At 43.2% G+C, this 21,766-nt stretch overlaps 2 protein-coding genes and 1 non-coding gene across 3 annotated transcripts; 1 reads left to right on the forward strand and 2 right to left on the reverse strand.

Annotated features, from left to right (window-relative positions):
• Positions 1–1,514: 1,514 nt before the first annotated feature.
• Positions 1,515–2,792, forward strand: LOC121744699 (caffeoylshikimate esterase-like). The gene has a single exon (XM_042138286.1). The coding sequence runs from the start codon at positions 1,767–1,769 to the stop codon at positions 2,712–2,714; it is 948 nt and encodes a 315-aa protein (XP_041994220.1). The 5' UTR covers positions 1,515–1,766; the 3' UTR covers positions 2,715–2,792.
• A 4,836-nt stretch (positions 2,793–7,628) lies between these two features.
• On the reverse strand, positions 7,629–7,700 carry TRNAQ-CUG. Its single transcript has one exon. It is a non-coding gene; the product is annotated as a tRNA-Gln (tRNA).
• A 422-nt stretch (positions 7,701–8,122) lies between these two features.
• On the reverse strand, positions 8,123–15,808 carry LOC121744565 (helicase-like transcription factor CHR28). Its single transcript, XM_042138152.1, has 12 exons — positions 15,392–15,808; positions 14,446–14,488; positions 13,744–14,220; positions 12,203–13,275; positions 11,951–12,019; positions 11,523–11,600; positions 10,590–11,442; positions 9,892–10,022; positions 9,580–9,801; positions 8,860–9,465; positions 8,568–8,777; positions 8,123–8,489 (listed from the first exon to the last, which is right to left on the reverse strand). The coding sequence occupies exons 1-12, from the start codon at positions 15,527–15,529 to the stop codon at positions 8,385–8,387; spliced, it is 4,005 nt and encodes a 1,334-aa protein (XP_041994086.1). The 5' UTR covers positions 15,530–15,808; the 3' UTR covers positions 8,123–8,384.
• Positions 15,809–21,766: the final 5,958 nt, after the last annotated feature.

The raw sequence follows: 21,766 nt of genomic DNA on the forward strand, positions 1-21,766 counted from the left end.
TACATAATTAAATTCATAAAATTAAAAAACCCACTACTCGTGGCCGAATTTCGCCCACATGTGTTTGATTAGGTCTTCTTGTAGCTCAACGAGGATTCGGGTATCGCGCATTGTGTGCCTTGTTTCGATTCTCTCACCCACCGTCGTATGCACACCTCGGTGTAAGATAATACACGTGTACATGATGTCGGCGATATTTTTCACGTACCACAGCCGAGACGGAGTCTTCATAATGTTGAATCGGGCTTGAAGGACCCAAAAGGCTCTTTCGACGTCTTTCCGCGCGGACTCTTGACACTGCGCAAAAAGAACTCGTCTCAGGTCTTGCGGGTTGTTGAGCGTCTTCACGAAAGTCGACCACCTTGGGTAGATACCATCGGCGAGATAGTAACCCATGTGGTATACATTTCCGTTGAAGGTGAAGTCGATCGCCGGTGCTACACCATTCAACACATCATTGAAGAGGGGTGAAGAATAGAGCGCGTTCAAGTCGTTGTTGGATCCGGCAATTCTTCCACCTCCAATGCATGCAATCAATGCTGTCAAGCATACCGGGAAAGTCATGAACTGATTCGTGAAGACGAAGCAACCGTTGGCAATCATCGGTGATGGGTGCCCGAAGGAATTCATCACCGAAAGCTGTATGAACGTCCTCGCAAAAATTTTTAAGACAAATGATTTCAGTGGACTCATCGACCTGCAAATACTCGTCGAAGAGGTCGGCCGTTTGCCCAGTAGCGAGTTGTCGGATGACACACGTACACTTCTGCAATGCCAAGAGACTTTGCCGACCAGCTGCATCTGGACCTGTTTGGAAGAATTCAACACGGGCGGACAATGTGTTGACAATATGCATAAACAAGATCTTTGACATGCGAAAACGACGCCTAAAGTAATCTTCCGGAAACCGCAGCGGGTCGGCAAAATAGTCGGCAACAAGCCTTTCGTGGGCTCCCTCCCGGTCACGATGGATGTAGCGGCGAGTTGATCTAGTTGGTTGAGGAGGAGGGGCGGGGGTATTCGCTGCGACATATGCTTCATAAGCGGCACGATGTTGTTTGTAGTATTCTTGTTCTTCGCGCTCCGCTTCTGCAATAAGATGGCTGAAATCCATTTGAGGTTTTGAGTGAGAGATGGAGGTGTAGATAAGTTGTATGAAAAATATGAATGCGAGATGATTTGATGTAAAAAATAGATGATGAATGTGTATATTTATAGATTATTTTGGGGGGAAAAAATACAAAAAAGGGCAAAAACGGGCATTTTTTTGGGATTGGGAAAATATTTTTTTTTGGTATTATTTTCGATTTTTAAAAATAAAAAAATTGATTTTCCAACGGATATGCCGTTGGCCAATCACACGCTGCCACGTACGCTGCTCGCTGGCATTGACGTGCTCGATGCATCGAGCAGCGTCGTGCCAGCGGCAAGAGCGCAGCGGCGGACAGCGGTGCCGCGCCGCTGGCACGGACGGACGGACGAGCGCGTGCTCTCCGTTGTGGATGCTCTTATGCTTCCAAAATGCAGTTGACCATGAGTCATGGAGAAATAAATAAACAAATATACCAAAATTCAAGTAAAATATTTATGATAACAAGCCCCACAATGTCAAAATCCCCCACCATCGGCAACAACGAAAAAAGAAAAGTAAGGGCTGTTTGCCACCACATTATTCTGGTCAGTCTCCACCAACCAGAACTTTCTAGGAAGCAATTCTAATTATACTTTGATTAAAAAAAGAATCCAGTAGAGAGAAAGGGAGAGAAATGGAGGAAGCAAAGGCTATACCTCATTACTGGGGAGAAACTCCAGAAGAAGAGTATTACAAAGAACAGGGGATCAAATCAAGCAACTTCTACTACAAAGCAGCCAGTGGGCTAACCCTTTTCACCAAATCTTGGCAGCCAATCAAATCCGGGGCTCCACGCGGCGTCATCTGTATGGTCCATGGCTATGGCAATGACATCAGCTGGACCTTTCAGGCCACCCCAATCTTCCTCGCCCAGAACGGATTCGCCTGCTTCGCCCTCGACCTCCACGGCCACGGCCGCTCCCAAGGCCTCAAAGCCTACGTCCCTAACGTCGACCTCGTCGTCGACGACGCCCTCTCGTTCTTCGATTTCGCCATAGCCCAAGATCCAATTTTTGAGAAACCCCCAAAATTCTTGTACGGAGAGTCCATGGGCGGCGCGATTGGCTTGCTGATGCATTTCAAGAGGCCGGAGTTCTTCAAAGGCGCGATCTTGATGGCGCCCATGTGCAAGATCTCGGAGAAGGTGAAGCCCAGGTGGCCGATTCCGCAGATACTGACGGCGGTGGCGAGGTTCGCGCCGACGCTGGCGGTGGTGCCGACGGCGGATTTGCTTGAGAAATCGGTGAAGGTGGGGGAGAAGAAGGTAATCGCGGCGATGAATCCGATGAGGTATAGAGGGAAGCCGAGATTGGGGACGGTGGTGGAGCTGATTAGGGTAACGGAGTGCGTGAGTGAGCGGTTGAGGGAAGTGGAGATTCCGTTTGTGGTGATGCACGGAGATGCTGACGTGGTGACGGATCCGGAGGTGAGCAGAGAGCTGTATGAGTTGGCGAGGAGTGAGGACAAGAGCATCAAGATTTATGAGGGGATGATGCACTCTCTTGTTTTTGGGGAAACTGATGAAAATGTTGCGCTTGTTCGTGCTGATATTATTAGGTGGTTGGAGGAGAGATGTGATTGAAAACTGAATTGTATGAAATCATCTCATATTTACATTTCATTCATTATATATTCTAACAATCTAGATTCTATTTCTATCTGTTTGCTGTCTTCAAACAAGAATACTCACTCACTCACTACCGTCTCGGAGCGGATCACCTCCCCATATGTACACCATTTGCTATTCCACCAATAAAATAGTGACATGTATTTACTCTTTAAAATATTAAAAAACAAGCAAAATCCTAGATGGCACTTTCTTCCCAAAATATTGTCTAAGGCTACACCATTTGCTACTTGATAAGGCTAATTTCATGCATGGGTCTAGGGATTTAATTCGTAATTTTACTGGGGCTAACGCACGTTTTAAGCCAGGTGTGTAAAGGAATTCGCCAGGTCCAAGAAAGAAGACCAAAAAATCACAAGGTCGAGGAACTGGCGATTTAGTGAACGATTATGAAGAGAATTGCTCGACGGAGGAAGCTCTAGAGTTGAAGGGTAGAATAGGGATTTCTACGAAGACTCAAGGGCTATGTCCGCATCTATAAAAGGCAGAAGCATGCAAGCTGGAGGGATCTTCTCGGTGGAGACCTCACCACAGCCTGTTGCTTAGTTCATTTTTCCATACACACACTTGGTACTAGTTTGAGGAGATCTCAGTTCACACGTTCGGGTTTCATCTTAGCTTCCGATATGGTGTAACACCGCTCTTGTTAGGAGCGAAGAAACAATTTATTTTCCGCTTTCCGTATTTTACTTACTCTGCCGAGCTTCGTTGTTCGAAGCTCGGTTCTCTGTTTTCACCAAATAGTTTCTGGTTTAAATGCAAGTTTGATTTTCCGTTATGGTGATTGTGTTGATTTCTAGTTTGATTGCTTCGTTTATTGAGATTTTGGTGTTTTAAATTGTCTGAGTTGGATGCGTTTCGCAGCTGTTTTTGAGTCATTGCAGGTTAATGGTCAGATCTGGGAGATTGGAGTTGGATTGTAGAGGAATCTGTGTTTGATCTGCTGAATTTGTTGGTTGTTGGGTTCGGATGTCTTGGATCCGGAGTGGATCAAGTATTCTGACGTGAATCTGAGTAGTTTCGATCTGATTTTCATGCTTAGTTTACGAGTTTTTCTTTCATTCCGTCTAGTGTACGCAGATCTGATGTGTTTCCGTTTTGTGGCAAGTTTCCGACGACCAAATTTCTATATTCTGTTCGAATCTCGCTTTGTGCTCTGTTTTGTTCATCTGCAAGTTTAATTCGGTTGAGAGGATACATTTCGCTGCGAGCTAGCGTCAGAGTTTGTTATCTGCAGTTTTTTCCGTACTTGCCACTTTTGGAATTATGGTCCCCACTTTCAGTTATCTTCTGTTTAGCTAGATTAGGTAGTTGTTTACACTGTCTAGGAAGTGGTTATGTTTCTTGCTGTTGAAGTCTGAATTTACAAGTTTAATATGTCCTAGGTCTAGCATTTACATTTCCTGCCTAGGTCTAGAGTTAGTTTAAAATTCTCAACCCTTTTGCGTGGCAGCAGCCATTTGTTTGTCCAAAGCCTCTGAGCACTACTTTGCGAGTCCATCTCTGTGGGATCGACCCCACTTCCCTATACTAATTCATAGTATTCGGGTTGAGGGATTTATATTATTTTTTGAAAGGGGAGTTGAGAGTGCCCAACGACTGAAGCACTGTATGTTCTCTTGAGTTCCTGGACCCTGTGCTCCAGTGGACTTAAGAAGCATGGTGTCTTGACCGAGCGCTTGCATTGATCAATTTCTGTGCATACGTACGAAAGAGCCTCTCTGTTACTTTCACACGCTTTCACTACTCCACCAATAAAATAGTGACATGTATTTACTCTTTAAAATATTAAAAAACAAGCAAAATCCTAGAGGGCACCTTCTTCCCAAAATATTGTCAACGCATTCATCTTCCTTTTTTTACTGATAATCTCACCTCTTAAACATCAAAATGACGCCGCTGGAAAATCCAAAGCAGCACTACCACCACGATGCCTCCGAGCATCACTACTAGTTGCTAGCCACCGGAATCCCCGATCACCTGGCCACCTCTGCCTCTCTCTCTCGTTCCCCTTACTTGTCCCCGCCTATAAGCTCCAACACCTCTCGGATACCCTGCAAATCGCCACCGGCGATTCGATCTCCACCAAATGGCAGCCACTTTTCCCACTGCCGTATGACTGGTTGCTCGGATTCTTCTTCCGGCACCACATCTCACAGTTATCCCCATCCAGTCCGTGTCGCCCTCCTTGCCGCAACCAACTACGACTTCCTCCCCGACCTATCGCAATCCCTAAGTTTCGGTCTGCTCTCGGGAAGTTGGACGCTCGGACTGCAGCTTGCTGCCCCCCCCCCCCCGCTGGTGCACCGCCGGGTTGGTTGGAGATTTAGAGAGTGCGACGGTGGAGCAGTGGTGGCTGGACCGGGGTGAACAGCAGCGCTGCACGACGGAGGACCAGGCGGCAGCGTGTGCGGGGCGACGAATTGGAGTTGCTGTTCGGTTGGGACAGTGATAGAAGGAGAGAAAGACAAGAGGAATAGGGGACGGCAGCGGCGGCGACAGCTGCTAGACGCCGGCGACGGAGGCGGCACTGTGACCAGATAGAAGCGTGAAAGGCCGACACTGGCGGGTGAACTCCGAGAGCTGGAGGTTGACGGCGCAAGAAAACAAAATAAGAGAGTAGGCGGAGATTTCACTAATTCGAGGAATTCTGGTCGAGAGAGAAGTGCAGGAGGTTGTGTCAAATTTGAGAAGGAATGGTGAGTTAGAAATTGCTGTAAAGAACGAATTTGAAGAGGGAGAGAATCACGAAGAAGTTGCTGTTGTTGACTATTGGAAAATGAATTGGACTTGTTCAAAGATGAGATAATAATTCAGTGAAAATGAAGATGAAGTGTCCGATGATAGTATATACGATTTTGGGAAGAATGTGCCATCTAGGATTTTGCTTGTTTTTTACTACCTCCGTCCCCCAAAATTCGTCCCGGTTTGACCGGGCACGGGTTTTAAGGAATGTAATGGAAAGTGGATTGAAAAAGTTAGTGGAATGTGGGCTTGACTTTTATATATTAGTTTTATAATAAAATGTGAGTAGGAATGAGTTAGTGGAATGTGGGGTCCACTACCAAAAATGGTAAAAGTGAAATGGGACAAATTTTGAGGGACGAACGAAAAAGGAAAGTTGGGACAAATTTTTAGGGACGGAGGGAGTAATATTTTAAAGAGTAAATACATGTCACTATTTTATTGTTAGAGTAGCAAATGGTGTAGCATGTGGGGGAGGTGATCCGCTCCGCGTCCGTCTGTATCTCTTTGGATCCAAATTTTATGTTTTTTAAGTAGTTGCTCTATACAAGTCTGCCTGTGGAGTACATTTTTCACAGCAAACAAAATAAAAACCAGCATATTGAACTATAATTTCACGAGTCTTGTAAGGTATTAGATGGGATGCATTTAAACAGGGGATTGAGAGTTTCAGACTCATGTTCTTCCAAAACCATAAAATAGAAATAACAGGACGGCACTACGGCAGTCTGCAAACAAGAAGAATGCAACAACGTATGTATGAAGAAGAAAAGCTGAAGACTAATATAGTATAAGGAAAGGCCAAAACTAGTCCTCAATATATGCTATTTTTCGATTTTGATCCTAAACATTATCTTTTGTATTTTTGGATCCTAAACATTTCAACTCAGATCACAATCGGTCCAAAGTTAACTTTTCCGTCAAATTTTAACGGTCAACGTTTTTAATCTCGATTTTGACCAAATTAAACTGTTAAATATGATTACTATATCCCTAATTATATCTTTAATTATTTTAATAAGTTATCATTTAAAATACAAAATAAATAATATTTTAAAAAATGAGAAATTCAAATATTCTGAACTCATCCAGCTCTGGCAAATCCGGAGGTCGGATGAGAATTCAAATTTGCCTAAAAGCGATCAAATTGGGAGCTACTGATCTAACTCTTCAAATCCGGAGGTCGGATGAGAATTCGAGGCTGTTTGCTTTACCAGATGAGGTTCTTGATTCCGAAACCCTAGCTTCCCTAAATCTTTATGATTGCAAAATTTACTTGCCAAGATTGGATAATGATGTAGTGGTGAAATGGTCCAATCTTAAATCCATTATTTTTTCTACTGTGGTTGCAACCCAGGGTGATATGTTGCTCGATTTCATTTCGAAATGCAAATCTCTTGAGAAAATAAAGTTGCAAAACACCAGAAGCTATAGGTACAGTGGAGAAGAGAGAGCTTCTTATGGTATAATCCAACAGCATAAGCTCAAGTCTTTGCCAGAGCTGGATGAGTTCAGAAAATGAGAAGGCCAGAGCTGGATGAGTTCAGAAAATTTGAATTTCTCATTTTCTTTTTTAATATTATTTGTTTTGTATTTTAAATAATACTCCCTCCGTCCCGGACTACTTGCACTTATTTCCTTTCGGGGCGTCCCAAGTTATTTGCACTCTTTCCATTTTTAGTAAAAATTATCACCTACAGCCGCAATTGTTGACTTTGCTATACACTCATTCCTTAATCTCCGTGCCGAAAAGGAAATGTGCGAGTAGTCCGGGACGGAGGGAGTAACTTATTGAAATAATTAAAGATATAATTAGGGAGTTAGTAATCATATTTAACAGCTTAATTTGGTCAAAATCGAAATTAAAAACGTTGACCGTTAAAATTTGACGGAAAAGTTAACTTTAGACTGATTCTGATCCGAGTTGAAATGTTTGGATCCAAAAATTCAAAAGATATTGTCTAGGACCAAAATCGTTAAATAAGCATATGTTCAACACCAGTTTTGGTCGTTACTCTATAGTATATGACATGAATGAAGAAAACAAATGTATATGACATGAATGAAGAAAACAAATGAATACTTGCTTCATATGAATGTTATGTTCAAAAAGAAAAAAACAAAAGGTCCCACCGAGACTTGAACTCGGGTTACTGGATTCAGAGTCCAATGTCCTAACCACTAGACCATGGGACCTTGGTGGTGTTAAATGTATACATATTAATATATACCTAAAGGAAGCACATAATTTTTATATATACCTTCACTTCCCTTGATGAAAAAATATACTCTCGTTAAAGGGGTGGGAGAATGGGTAGCGGGTCCTGATTTTACGGGTTTGGATTTGGGTTCAGGTATTAAGGTTGTGATTTTTTTTTTCGGTAATTGAATATTACCCGATTTTAGTTTTAATTAAGGTCATTCCGTTCTGTAACCGAATCTCCACTTGTCTGGGCCATAGATTTGATAAGCAGTAATTGAATATTTTGATAGCATTTTGTAGTTTCTGTAATGAGTAATCAGTAATGCTTGTGTAGTTACAAGTAAATTACCAAGAATTACAGGAGAAGAAGGAGAGGGAGAGAGGGCAGTAAAAGTTAACAGTGTAAACTACTAACTGAATAGTGAACAGTGGAAAAATATATTGACTAGAAAGATATGTTAATGTGACGGAACTCTATAAAAGCTATACACAACACAAGGAGATAGCAAGTGATTTGCTTCTCTGTAAACATATTAACACTCTGTTGTCAAAAATCTATGCACTCTATTCTAAGGCTAATAGTAATCTTTTCTAGTAAATGCTATTGCTAGCTATCAAACTTTTCAAAATGCTGTAAAATGTTAATGTGAAAGAATATTCGGTTAGAAATGTCTTAATCAACCCTGAAATAGATACTTCAAATCTTCCACGGTGAGCCGAGTTTGTCGACCACCCGTCTCGTCCTCACCGAAGGCAGATGCAACCATCTCTCTCTTCTTTTCCTGAATAAAAGCAGAGTCACAACATAACCCAAACAATTACATAAAGGGAATGATATTATTCCAAGTGAGAGGAGATACCTGCAAGGCCAAAATGCGATCTTCTACTGTATCCTTCACAGTCAGCCGATAAACTGAAACAGGGCGTGTCTGCCCGATACGATGTGCTCTATCTATAGCTTGGTCTTCAGTCGTCGGATTCCACCAGAGGTCAAGGAGGATGACGTGGCAAGCAGCCACCATGTTCAGTCCAAGGCTAGCAGCTTTCAGAGACATGATCATGACAGTAACCTAGCACAAAGCTCGAGTAAACATCACCTTGAAACTTGCAAAAGAGTAAACTAATCCACAGCATGCCAAAAGAGTAACAAACCTCTGGACGACTTTTAAATTCTTTCACTGCCTTGTCTCTGGCAGAAATAGGCATTGTTCCGTCAAGTCTGCGGTATTGAATGGATGAACTTTTCAGATAATCTTCAAGCAAATCCAACATCCTTGTCCATTGGGAGAACACAATTGCCTTCTCCCCTGCAACTTTAACAGAACTATGAGAAACATGTTTTATGTCTGGAGTTCCATTCTCTCCCACTGAGTCACAATCATGCAAAATATCTGAACATCCTTCATTCGGCTCTAAGAAACTCAATGTCGAGGCAGGAACATGTGGCTTAAACAAACCCGTCAAGAGCTCCATAGTAGCTTTAATTTTGGAAGAACCTTCTGGATAGCTTGATGAAAAAGATCCAGAAACTTTAGCAAGCTCAGAATCAGAGCAGTTGAAGGTGTGGTTATTTTCTGGATTTGGGTTATCTGATATAGCATTCCGTAGTGTGGTGATAGAAAATATGTGTGAGGAAGTAACACGAGTTTTGCAACTCTTGTAGGGACACTGGGTATCATCACCAATCATATGCTCACAAATGCACTGGTTGCAAAAGACATGCCCGCAGACAGTTACTACAGCATCTTCAGGTGGATCCTGTAATGTATTCACAGTATAAGATTGATACGAGCCATGGGTCCTCTACATTACAACTCATCATTTAAAGAAAAAGAGCTGAAGACAGCAGAAGAAATAATTTTATATACTCACACTGCATATCCCACAAATTGCCAAAGAGCCTTCCAAACGATTCAGAAGGAAGATGGTTTTCTCCAGGGGAAAATTCATAGCCATGTTAATGGAGGAAGTCGTTTGTGTAGTAGAACCAAACCCCTTAACAAGAAGAGGGTGGTCACAAGCCTGTCGAAGCCGCAGAAGCATTAATAATATGTTCACATAGTTCTGTTTGACTGTTCCTGCTTTTGCATATTCCTGCCAATAGCAGAAACAGAGGTCAAGGAGTTACAAAATTAACAAAGATACTTATGAACAAAATTGCATTTGATAGTATTGTTAACGTACTGCAAATTGGGCCTTTGAATCAGCCTCAAGTCTGCGATAGAAATCGCGCTCCTTCATGGAGAAATCAACCCTTTTCAATTCTATAGTTTTTGGTGGAAGATCAATAATTGGTTCTCCATCAATACAAGTACCTGAATCAAAGTTACCACCAAAATAGTATTACGCTCCAGAGAGATACTTCTTCATTTATGAGAATTATCCACATTTGTAGAAGCCAGAAAACCTAGCTGAGGCACTGCATTTCTAATTCTATGGTTTAGAATTCAACTACACAACAATGGGGAAAAGAGTTTTTTCTAAATATAAACTCACACATGCTGAGCTTGCTCAGCTTCATCGCAGTAGGTGGTATAATAGACTATCAAGTGCACAAGAAAATAAAGTGGAATAAATTTTGCAAGTTCAAAGCACACTCAACTTGTGAAAGTCCAAAAATAAGCAATTCCACTATCATGCACATGAAACAACAAATCATAAGAATTAAATTCACCAAAACCTCATTTCAGGAAAGGGTCCATAGCTCCAAATGCAATTTTGGACAATGGATAACTTGTTAGATACATAAAGCAGTTAGAAGTGTAGGAACATAAAGGGGGAGAAAGTGAAAAGCAAATAAACTAGTCATAGCTATTGAGGGAAAGTGAAATATAGACTAGAAGCTAGACGCAAGAGCGGTTAGAAGATAGAGACAATCTTACCTTTTGTTCGGCGCAACATGATAGTCTTCAGCACTGCTTGCAGTTTTTTGTACCCAACCGTAGGATTCCTATGGATTGGTAACTTCAGATGCTCACAGAAATTCTTAAAAGTAGCATAAGGTTCATGCCTGAGAAATCTAAAGTAGCTATAAAGATCATCTATTGCATTCTGAATTGGTGTGCCAGATAAGCACCACCTACGCTTAGCACGAAGTCCCCAGCAAGCCCTAGCTACTTGAGTTCTGTGGTTCTTGATGGTTTGAGCCTCATCCAGTACAACCCTATACCATCCAACCTTCGCAAGAGGGCCAGATATAGTTTCAAGTAATTCATTATCAATTTGTTTCTTACTCTTCTTACTCTTAGCTGACTTATTAGAAGATATAGTTTCAGGTAACTTCCTTTTATTACTAGATGAGAATCCACTAAAAGGGGTGCCAAATTGATCATCATTCTCATCAACAACAGGCTGCTTTGGCACCTCCATGCTAACAATAGCATATGTTGTAATCACCACATCATATTTAGCAAGCTCAAGAGGATCCTTAATGCGGCCACTTCCATGATAAACTAGAACAGAAAGATTAGCTTCCCTAGTCACTTTATTGAACAACTCTTCAGACCATTGCCGGAGAACACTTGTTGGACATACAATAAGGGTGCCAGCAGGCGGTCTACCCTTTGTTTGCATGTTAGTCTTGCAACCATTGTAAGTATCAGAAGCTCCATTGTCCTTGTCCAGATCACACATCTCCATTTGACATTGTTTCATAGTATTAGCTACCGGTGCTTCGAAAGAAGGTGACCTCTCTGTTAATATCAATGCAATAGTTGACACTGTCTTGCCAAGTCCCTACCATAACAGATATAATAAAAAGTTAATTCCGGTGATTGATAATATACCCTTTAGACAGAAAAGACCATAAAAGCAACCTGATCATCCGCAAGAATCCCACCAGAACAACATGCACCTTTCGTCTCTTTGTTAACCATCCAGAATAAGGCAATGCGCTGCCCATTAGCTCACTAGAGTCAGTAGGGATTGAGAAAACTATCGGAGAATACACATTTGGACAGTGAAAAGCTATCCGTTCAAGAATAACATAAAGTGAATCATAGAGCATAATACACATTTGGACAGTCTCTGTTGAAGCTAAATTTCTATATTGTTTAAAAAAGATTATAAACCAAAAAGTTTTTCAGACCCCCCCCCCCCCAACAACCCCAACCAAAAAAAAAGAAGGAATAAAAGAAAACCCAGTCTTCACCCAAGTCACTACTCCTCAATCCTCTAGATCATAAACCGATCAGATGTGTGTATACCCCTGGAAGAGCCAATAACCAAGTAGGGAACTTCATACCTGGTGTTTCAGTAGAGCCACAGCCAAACCATCAGGTGGAATAGCTTCTGATTTTGGCTGAGAAAGATCCTGCAACATATGCGAAACTTCACCATGGTGATTCATCCAAAACAACTAACTACGAACTTTCATAGGGAAGGCATGCATAACAATTTATTATAGCTGCAGAAAAGCTAACTCGGCACATCAAATATGATAACATTAAATTTTAGAACATGCAACCAACATATAAGGTCTGAATTATTGAATCACCTGCACGGCAACTTGGAAAATAACCCGTTCATCATTTGGCCTAAGCCTTGAATGCCCCATTGTCATCTGGTCAGCAGGGCCTATTGATGTTGAATATTGTGAAGCAGCCAAGAACTTTTCATTTATTGTAACAGGTTTTGAGGCTACTGCCGGTGTACTCATATCCTCAAGAATACAAAGATCAGAGTCATCATCGAGATTGATGAGCTCTAATGTGCTACTTTGAACCCTTTGGTAATTGATGTTGGGAAGATAAAGATTGTTGAACTCTGATACCTCATTTTCCATCTTTTGACAATTTATTTCTGCCTTAACTGGCGCTAATGGCCATATGCCAGGTTGACATGACACCAGAAGATCAGAATTACCATCCCAAGCAACAACACCTATTTTTTGGTTGTTAGTCTGACCAAACATACCCTGAGGAAGGAAATCACTGTCCAAAAGCATGTCCTCGCCTTCATCCTCTCTGCATGAAACATAGTTCTCACACGAAACCGAAGCGAAGGAACCAGATGGAGACCATTGTATACTTTTTACAGCGGGCTGCTTACTTACATCCCCATGATATTTCCTACGGGCCATGTCAACTACTTCGGATGCTCTAGAAACAATTTCATTGGTGGTATCACCTCCTGTCTGGCTAAAGATGCATGACAAAGAATCAGGAGAAAGATTTTTTGTCTCCGCCTGCAATGTATTCATATCTCTGGAATAGCTAAATCCAACTTGGCCATTTAAGGGAACACTTCTACCACTCCCACATTTAGTCGTACAGCCCTCAAACTGAGAAGCACCCACATACATGTATGGTATTGCATTTATGGAGTCGTCGCTAAAATTTTCTCCTTCATCCTTAGCATTGACCATCCTACCTCCATCACAAGCTAAGGATTGAAATCCAGAACTACGAGAAACATAGGATGGGCCATCTGAGCCGAAAAGGTGCATGCCACCATTTTCGGGAGTAAATTCTGGAATGTCGGCTGTATTAATTTCACAAGAACTGGACTCCGTATGGGAAAGTTCCAGAGATATCCTATCTCCATCAATAGCTGGGACATCCTCCTTGTCTGCAGCAAAAGACCGATGGTTAGTTTTTTCATAGGTTTCTGGTCATACATACAAACAATATCAAAACCTAGCAGGCTAGCACTCCCTCTCCATCACATAAAATAGTGCACACCTTGATGTGACACGGGTTTTAATAAAAGTTAGGCAGTGTTTTTAGAGCAAAATGGCCCCACTTTGTTGTATTTGTGTTAGTTAATGTAGATAATAATGGGCCATAATTGTTGTTTTGTATATAAGTATGCAAAATTAGTGTCAAATAAAAAAGAAAAGGTGTCAAGAAAATGAAAGTTAAAAAGTGAACACTATTTTGCAGGACATCCCAAAATGTCAAAGTGCGCACTATTTTTCGGGACAGGGGAGTAACTTTTATCGGAAAATATTTAATATATTCTTGATGAATGAAATTTAATAATTTATGCAAAAACAGAACAAAAACACTAGAATGAAGCATTAAAATCGAGACTTACTTTCATAGTGAAAATCTAGCCCAGAGTATCCAATCAGATCCTTATCATGGTTCATGTGAATATCAGCATAAGACTCTCCATCATGAGTAACATGGTGGGTACCATACGAACCCGAACCCGAACCCAATGGGTCACAATAATTGGACGTCCCAGATGGAGCTCTGCCACCATCATTTTGGTTGTATGATGATGGTGTCCGGGGACAACCAACTATAGAACTATCAGAACGGCCATTTTCTTGGACCGATATTCCATCAGTGACAGTTATAGAGCAGCTGTGCTCAGCTTTACTGAACTGCGGAGAAGGTTCTCGCAATCCAGCACCCACAATAGCAGAAGAAGCTCCCGCAGATCCTGAGATGCCATCTGAACTTCCAGTCCTAGAATCTGAGGCTTCAGAGTTGTGTGAGGGTGATAGTACACTAGATCCTGGTATCTCAGCTTTTGACAACAATATATCGTTTGAATTCTGAGCTCCTATCAGAAATAAAATTGGACTTGGAAAATGAGGCATTTATAGCAAGATGCAGTAAATCATTATCATTTCACTTTGAAACCAAATGTTTAATCTCACTAAAATAATTTGCCCATCTACCCTAAAATGTACCCAGAAAAATGTTGGACTTTAACTATCAATGGATGGCAAACAAATTTCCCAGAAGGAAAAAACAAATTTACAAATCTATAAGGCTGCTTACCAACCTTGTGGGACATCAATAAAGGATAGGTCTTCCAATACATTACCCTGCAAATTAACAACAACCGGAATCACAACTCACGGACTCACCTAAAACTTTATAACTGTGAAGTAATTTTCCAACAGAGTAACAAAAATTATAATTTAATCTAGATTGTCGAAGAAGACAAGCAATCTAACAGAGAGCATCGAGAAGATAAGAGAAAGAGAACAGAGAGGGAACATGGGAGGAATTGGAGTGAAACAATGTCACAAAAGCACTTCACAATCTGTTAACAAGAGGGAGACTTGATGGCAATTGAAAGAGGGGGGATTTAATTCACCAAATAACTATGCTTTCAACTTTGTTGTTTCATCCACGCATAAGGCATAACAGCATGCTGCACATATTGCATGACCAACCCAAGTACTTCCATATCTTACATTAGTAAATCTCCTCCACTTCAACAAAATATAACAAGGAGAATCGTCCATTAAGATGACAGAACTCAAACTGATAGAAACGACTTCGTCCAAAAGGACTTTCACAAGAGTATAAGAACTGGTGGAAGTTCCAGGCTAAGTTAAACCCATCTTCAGTTGGTTGTGACAGTGCCATAAAATTCTGCCGCACGATCAGATTGATAATACATGATATGCATGTAGAGAAATTAGACATGCGTCATCAAACACAATTACTCATAACACACTGACGAAATACACAATATAAGTCAAATCAGATAAATCCGAATTAAATAAAGTCAATTACACAGTAATGCAAGAATCATGCGCGGCCATATCACCCACTCCTCCAAGTGGCAAGTGTTTAGAAGCATTAATCTATTCAAGAAAGGAAAAAGCTATTCCATTCATTCATTCATTGCATCCATTCATTGCATCCAATAAATACACTTTGCATATAGCAATTCCAATTATGTAAGTAGAAACTGATCCACGAACCACAAAAACAACCTGCGAAGGCGAAGCGGGCGCGCCCATGAGTTTCCAGAAAGAATCAAAATCGATGTAAACATCGTCGCATTCATCGTCCGCGCTAAACATCCCATCCACAATCCCGGATGATCCCTCCTCAGCGTTCGCCTCCAACATCTCAATTTCCACCCTTATCGACTTAAACAATCAAACCCTAATTTTCCCACCAAAAAGAATTAAATTCCCACTCTTATTATGGGGTGCACAGGCATGCACCAGCGTCAACGTATTTACACAGCAGCAATCAATAGAAGATGCAAATCGATTGCTGAACACAAAATTCAGCGAATTTACTAGGAAGATTTAAGCAGAATTTCAGATTTTTGAAAGACTTAACGATTAAAAGAGAGGAAGAACTTGATTTCTTAAGTGGTAAGAGGGGGCGTAGGTTAAGGACTTTTTGTTGGTTTATACTTCTGACTAATATGCTCCTCAATATTTGATTGAATAAAGCTATGCGGCCACATTATGGCTAGGCATAAATTAATTAAATAATAAAAAAATTAATTTTTTTTCAAATTTTTGATTTAATACTACTTAATTTTACTTTTATATCATCTTCATTATATGTTGCTCAACATGTTAGTGTTGTTCTTTCGTAGTTTTTGCTCAACTTATTACTACTGTCATTTCTTGATTGTCGCTCAACGTATACAGTAATTCGTGATATTAATGTGTTTTACGTAATGGGATTCAAAGATAAGTATCAACTCACAAGTCCATTCACACACATATAAGTTTATATCGGTAATTCTAATTTTTTTTATATATGTAAATGGACTAAATTAACTCTTTATGGCCGGCCACATTATGGCCATTTAGCATCACTCTATTTGGTTACTACGACTTTTAACTTACACCGCTTTTAAGAACATTAGCGGTGGTGCGGATGTACTGGCGGACATCCCAAAAACACCTCCTGCCATGTCATACGGATATCTCACTGCACAGTGGCGAACATCCCGACAGACTTCCCATAATAAAAATTCACAAATTAAACAATTTACGGAATTAAAATTTCGACACAAATACGGGGAAAATGAAACCACTTTATTTAAAAAATACATAATTATTAAAAAAATTACATTGTTAAAAAAACCGCATTCTCACTCCTCGGATTCCCCGCCGCCAGTCCCCTCGTCGTCCCCGCCGCCGCCACCCCCCTCGTCGTCACTCTCCGACATGTCTCCGAACCCCAAATTGCGCCGCATACTGTTGATGATATCATTGAGCGACCGCTTGTAATGGCGGTCGGTCGATTGGCGCCATTCAACCATTGCACGTAACAAGGTTTCATGTGCCGCGATGCGTGCGAATGAGGGGTTCTCGGGATCGTTTTGGGTGAGTGTTGCCGATTGGGCCTCGTCGGATCCGCTGGCGCTTCCCCTCGGCATCCGCGCCGCGGACTTTTGCCCAACCGGGCGACGGCGGCGGTCCGACGATGTGGGCGTCGGGAACTCTGCCTTGGCGGGGGGGAGTTCGTGGGAACCAGCACTACTACTGTACTCTCCGGAGGCGCTGATCTTCGTCCGCTTCGGCCAGCCAAATTCAACACCCACAGTGAACTTGGCCGAAGTCTGCACCACAATATAAACCTCCCAATATTTGAATTCCCCGAACTCATGTGCAGTGTCGATGAACTGATGGTGAGACAGGAACTTCACATCATCGGCAGACATGTCGCTGGTTGCCGAGCGGGGGTTGTTTGTGTAAATGCCGGCAAATCGGCTGACCTGCCTCATCAGCCGCTCCCACTGTTTCCGGCATTGCTCTCCGTTGTGAGGCTTCCCCCTGGCGGTTTGAACTAGAGGTAGCTTTGGCTAATGCGCTACCACATCCTGTCGATGTGTTGGTTAGCCCCGACGGACGGATCCTTCACCACACTGATCCACGCCTTCGCCAGCGCGATGCACTCCTCCATGCTCCAGACGGTCCTCTTCTTCCCGCTGGACCCCTCCCCCACCTCAGCGGCCCCCGCCTCACCACCGTACATCGGGAAGGGCGAGGTAATGCCCCGTCCCCTGCCCCTCCCTCTCCATGGCCTCCTCCCACATCCTCCCTGTCGCCGTTGGTGCGTCGGTGGGAGAATCCCGGATCGGAGATAGCCCCAACTCCTCAAGCGAGAACGTCTTCATGCTAGTGAACTGAGTCTCGAGAGGAGTACTCGGCTGGTTGTCTGGCGCTAGTAAATCCATATAGGGCCGATAGACGTTGTCCACAGGCGATTAGGGGACCCCCTGCCTACTCCCCCCACAACTTCATGCGATCCCTGCATCATCCCCGACATCATCATCCCGGGCATCTGGGGCATCATCTCGGGCATCTAGGACATCATTTCCGGCATTTGGGGCATTCCGGGACTCATCCCGGGTATCTGGGACATTTGGGGCATCATCCCATACCACTGCGGGTACATGTTGTAGCACCTAGGGCTGGTAATTTCCGACACGACACGATAATCTGACACGAATCCGCAAGAAATTATTGGGTTGGGGTCAAGTCTTATTGGATTCGTGTTCTTATCGGGTTGACCCATTAAGAACCCGATAATTTCGGGTTGGGTTCGGGTTGGATGCGGGTCGGATACGGGTAACCCATTAAGAAATAATATTATTATTTTTATTATTATTTAAAAAATATATATTACTTTAATTTTTTAATTTCTTATAAATTAGGTTTAAATAGTATAAAACGAATTTTAATTGTGTAAATTAGGTTAAAATTTAAGGTTTAATCGTGTAATATTAGGTTTTAATCATGTAATATCAGGTTCGAGTTGTTATCGTGTCGTGTCAACCCATATTATATCGTGTCGATAACGGGTTCGTGTCGGGTGCGGGTCGTGTTCGGATTTGAAGGTAGCAGGTCGGGTTCATGTTCGGATTTACAGTTTCCTTAACAGGTCGGGTTCAGGTTAGGCCTTATTGGGTTGGGTCATTATCAGGTTGACCCGATAACGACCCAATCCGCACGATTTTCCAGCCCTAGTAGCACCCGGGCATCATCCCCGTCGCCGTTTGAGATTGGGGCATCGCGGCGGACATCGGCGTAATACCGCAGACGAGAAATAAGGCGCATGTGACTCGCTCATAGTGGGGGAATCGCATCGTGGTGCTCCATTGTTCTTCGAAAGAAAAGTATTTTAGAGAGAGAGATACTCGGTAATACAAGTGGTGTGAATGAAATGAAGTTCAACGATACGTATTTATAGAATTATTAATAAAAAGAAATTAATGCAATAATCGAGACGTCCGCGCGGACGTCCGTGGGAGTCAACGCAATGGCGGACGTCCGCACGGACGTCGCGATGGATATCCGCGGAACGCCACGGAACTCCGGTGTCCGCAGCGGATGTCCGTATCCGTGCCTCCCTTGCACAATGGCAGACGTCCCGCGCGGACTTCCGACACGCCGGTCGGAATTCTGCCGGGACGGGCTCCATTGCTAATGCTCTAATGGGATTAGAGCATCCACAATGGAGGATGTTCCGCCGGACGTCGGACCGGCGTGTCGGACATCCGCGCGGGACGTCCACCATTAGGCGAGGGAGGGGAGGACGCGGACGTCGGCTGCGGACACCGCACATCCGCAGCTTTCCAGGACATCCGTCGTGACGTCCGCCATTGCGGTACCACGACGGACGTCCGAGCGGATGTCCCGATTTTTTTTTTTTGTGGATGTCCGCCGGGATGTCCTTGGGGATGTCCGTCATTGTGCAATGGGATGTCCTTATGATGTGGCAGTGCAGTGTGAGGTCCTTATGACGTGGCATGATGTGTTTTTGGGAAGTCCGTTGGAATGTCCGTCGGGACCTCCATCCCATTGTGGATGCTCTTGGAATAGGAGATGCATGTTTTTTAAATCATTCATTGAATTGGCTTGTTATTGAAGGAATCTTTATTTATTACTACTACTTACTATGAAAAAATCACATAGTTTTAAATATCTCCAAATCAATACGGAATCTCTGCCTTGTTATTTCATCCTCTTGTCATTAATTAATTAATACGAGTAGTAATGAACCCTCCTAAATTAGCCTTGATTGCATAAAATCCCATGTGGTAGATAACTAAACCATGGCCAAAAATTTATACACGTTGTCCGTCACTCATTTACTAGAACGTGGATCTTATAACTTTATAAGATTTTGGATTAGTTATAGGTTAGTGAATTGTAAATTTGTAATTTTATAGATTAAAAAATTAAATCCCAACTCGAAAAAGCTAATAATGAAAATTAATACGTGTATATTTTATTTTATTAATCGCTAGTATGAAATTATGTACATAAAATTAAAAAGGTAAAATATTTATAAAAAAAAGTTTACGTAACATAATATTAATGATATAGGAGTAGTATATAACAATCATTTGGTTTATATAATCAAATGGTCTCATATATCATGTTGGAATCGTGCTTGGTCAAAGGATTTTTGACTAATAATAAATGGTGTAAGACATTTAATTTTCTGAAATTAAATGCAATAGCGTCGATCTACGTTCCGAGTAGATGACCGTAGTATATTCACTTTCTCAAATCCGATTCCCGGTGAGTGAGAAATAATATATTAAAGTTGGTCACAATAAAGCTAGAAATGAGCTATGTGAAAAGACTAAGGGATTAATTAACTAGGTGTTAATTATCCCACATCGGGGATGATAAACTTCTTTGATGAAGTATTTAATCAGATGAATTATCATGTGTAATAATTATCGTGGAATAAGACGGGTGAAAGAGCCCACACGCGAGCACACGCGCGCGCCGCCGCCGCCCGCCCGCGAGCCGCGCACTGCGCACCGTGCACCGTGCCCCGTGCACCGGGTGCCTTGTGCCTTGGCAATTGGTCTTTGGGTGGTCTTTGGGCTGTTCTTTGGAGCTGGTCGTTGAGCGTGGTTCGTGCCCCGCTTGTTCTTTTTAGACCAACCCAAACTCCACGCTATCCCCGACGGGTCTGGTCCACGTCATGGTCCCGCTGGACCCCGACGCATGACGGGAGACAAAAGGTTCCCGCTGGACCCCGACTTACAACGGGAGCCATAAGGTCCCCGCTGGACCCCGACGCACAACGGGAGTCAAAAGGTCCCCGCTGGACCCCGACCCATAACGGGAGACAAAAGGTCCCCGATGGACCCCGACGGGTCCATGGTGTATCCCGTCGTGTAGCGTGTCCAGGTGCGTCATGTCTCTTCAGCTCCCACTGGCTAGTGCACCAGTCAATAACCCCCGGCGGTTACAGTCAAGCCATCATGGCACACATAATGGCTGTTGACTCCATCAATGCCCTGCAGGTGGACTTGGCCTATAAATAGCCATGCATCCATTGCATTCTATACACAACATACTCAAGCATTTTGCATACACGCTCTCTCCCTCTCTGCATAAACTTCCCGTCGAAGCTCTGCCCCCGCCTCACTCCCGTTCGCCGGAGCTCTGTTGCTAGCGGTGCTGCTACTCCAGAGATGAAGCCGTTTTATCTTTGGGGACGACACGCCAAACCGAGAGCACTACCGGGGCGTATCTCGTCTTGCGGAAAGAGGACTCCTCGACTCGGCTTACCGCTTTCCACAAGTTTTCCGTGTATTTTGTTCAGTTATTTTCCGTGTAATTTCCTTTATTTTCCATTGTAATTTCGCCCGGCAAGTTGTACCTCGATTTTCACAACAATCAGCTTACCGCTTTCCACAAGTTTTCCGTGTATTTTGTTCAGTTATTTTCCGTGTAATTTCCTTTATTTTCCATTATAATTTCGCCCGGCAAGTTGTACCTCGATTTTCACAACAATCGCAAGACGAGATATTCTTGCCATTAAAGGACTTTACACACACCTACTGAACTTAATCAACACCTTTGCTTGGAGATGTCGACTGACCCGTCTACCGCCGCTGCCACCGTTCCATCCACGGTGTCCCCCGTCGCTCCCGTCACCACGTCGTCGGACATAACGATGATTCCGACTCCTGGCTTCTCAACTTCTTCATCAACAGCCCCTTGGGTGTTTGACAACCCATTTGGGACGGTTTCTGGATTCACCTCGAGTGGGTCGGTCGGTTCAACTTTCAGTGGTTCCATTGGATCCTTCATTGGGTCAAGTGTCGGGGCCTTCGGGCACGGCACGGGTGCTGGACCCTCCGGGGTCGGCACGGGTGCTAGCTCCTTCAAGGGCAGCACGGGTGCTGGACCCTTCGGGGTCGGCACGGGTGTTGGACCCTCCGGGGTCGGCACGGGTGCTGGCTCCTTCGGGGGCAGCACGAGTGCTGGACCCTTCGGGGTCGGCACGGGTGTTGGACCCTCCGGGGTCGGCACGGGTGCTAGCTCCTTCGGGGGCAGCACGGGTGCTGGACCCTTCGGGGTCGG

Source organism: Salvia splendens, chromosome 8, assembly GCF_004379255.2.
Source record: "Salvia splendens isolate huo1 chromosome 8, SspV2, whole genome shotgun sequence".
In the NCBI taxonomy this organism is placed as follows: Eukaryota; Viridiplantae; Streptophyta; class Magnoliopsida; order Lamiales; family Lamiaceae; genus Salvia; species Salvia splendens.

Excerpts from the sequence above, each read along its gene's own strand:
- LOC121744565 (XM_042138152.1), bottom strand. The coding sequence starts at position 15,529 with ATGTTGGAGGCGAACGCTGAGGAGGGATCATCCGGGATTGTGGATGGG. Across the intron at positions 13,276-13,743 it reads GCTAGATTTTCACTATGAAA|ACAAGGAGGATGTCCCAGCT; the intron begins GTAAGTCTCGAT and ends CTTTTGCTGCAG. Across the intron at positions 9,802-9,891 it reads ATTCAAAGGCCCAATTTGCA|GAATATGCAAAAGCAGGAAC; the intron begins GTACGTTAACAA and ends TGCTATTGGCAG.
- LOC121744699 (XM_042138286.1), top strand. The coding sequence starts at position 1,767 with ATGGAGGAAGCAAAGGCTATACCTCATTACTGGGGAGAAACTCCAGAA.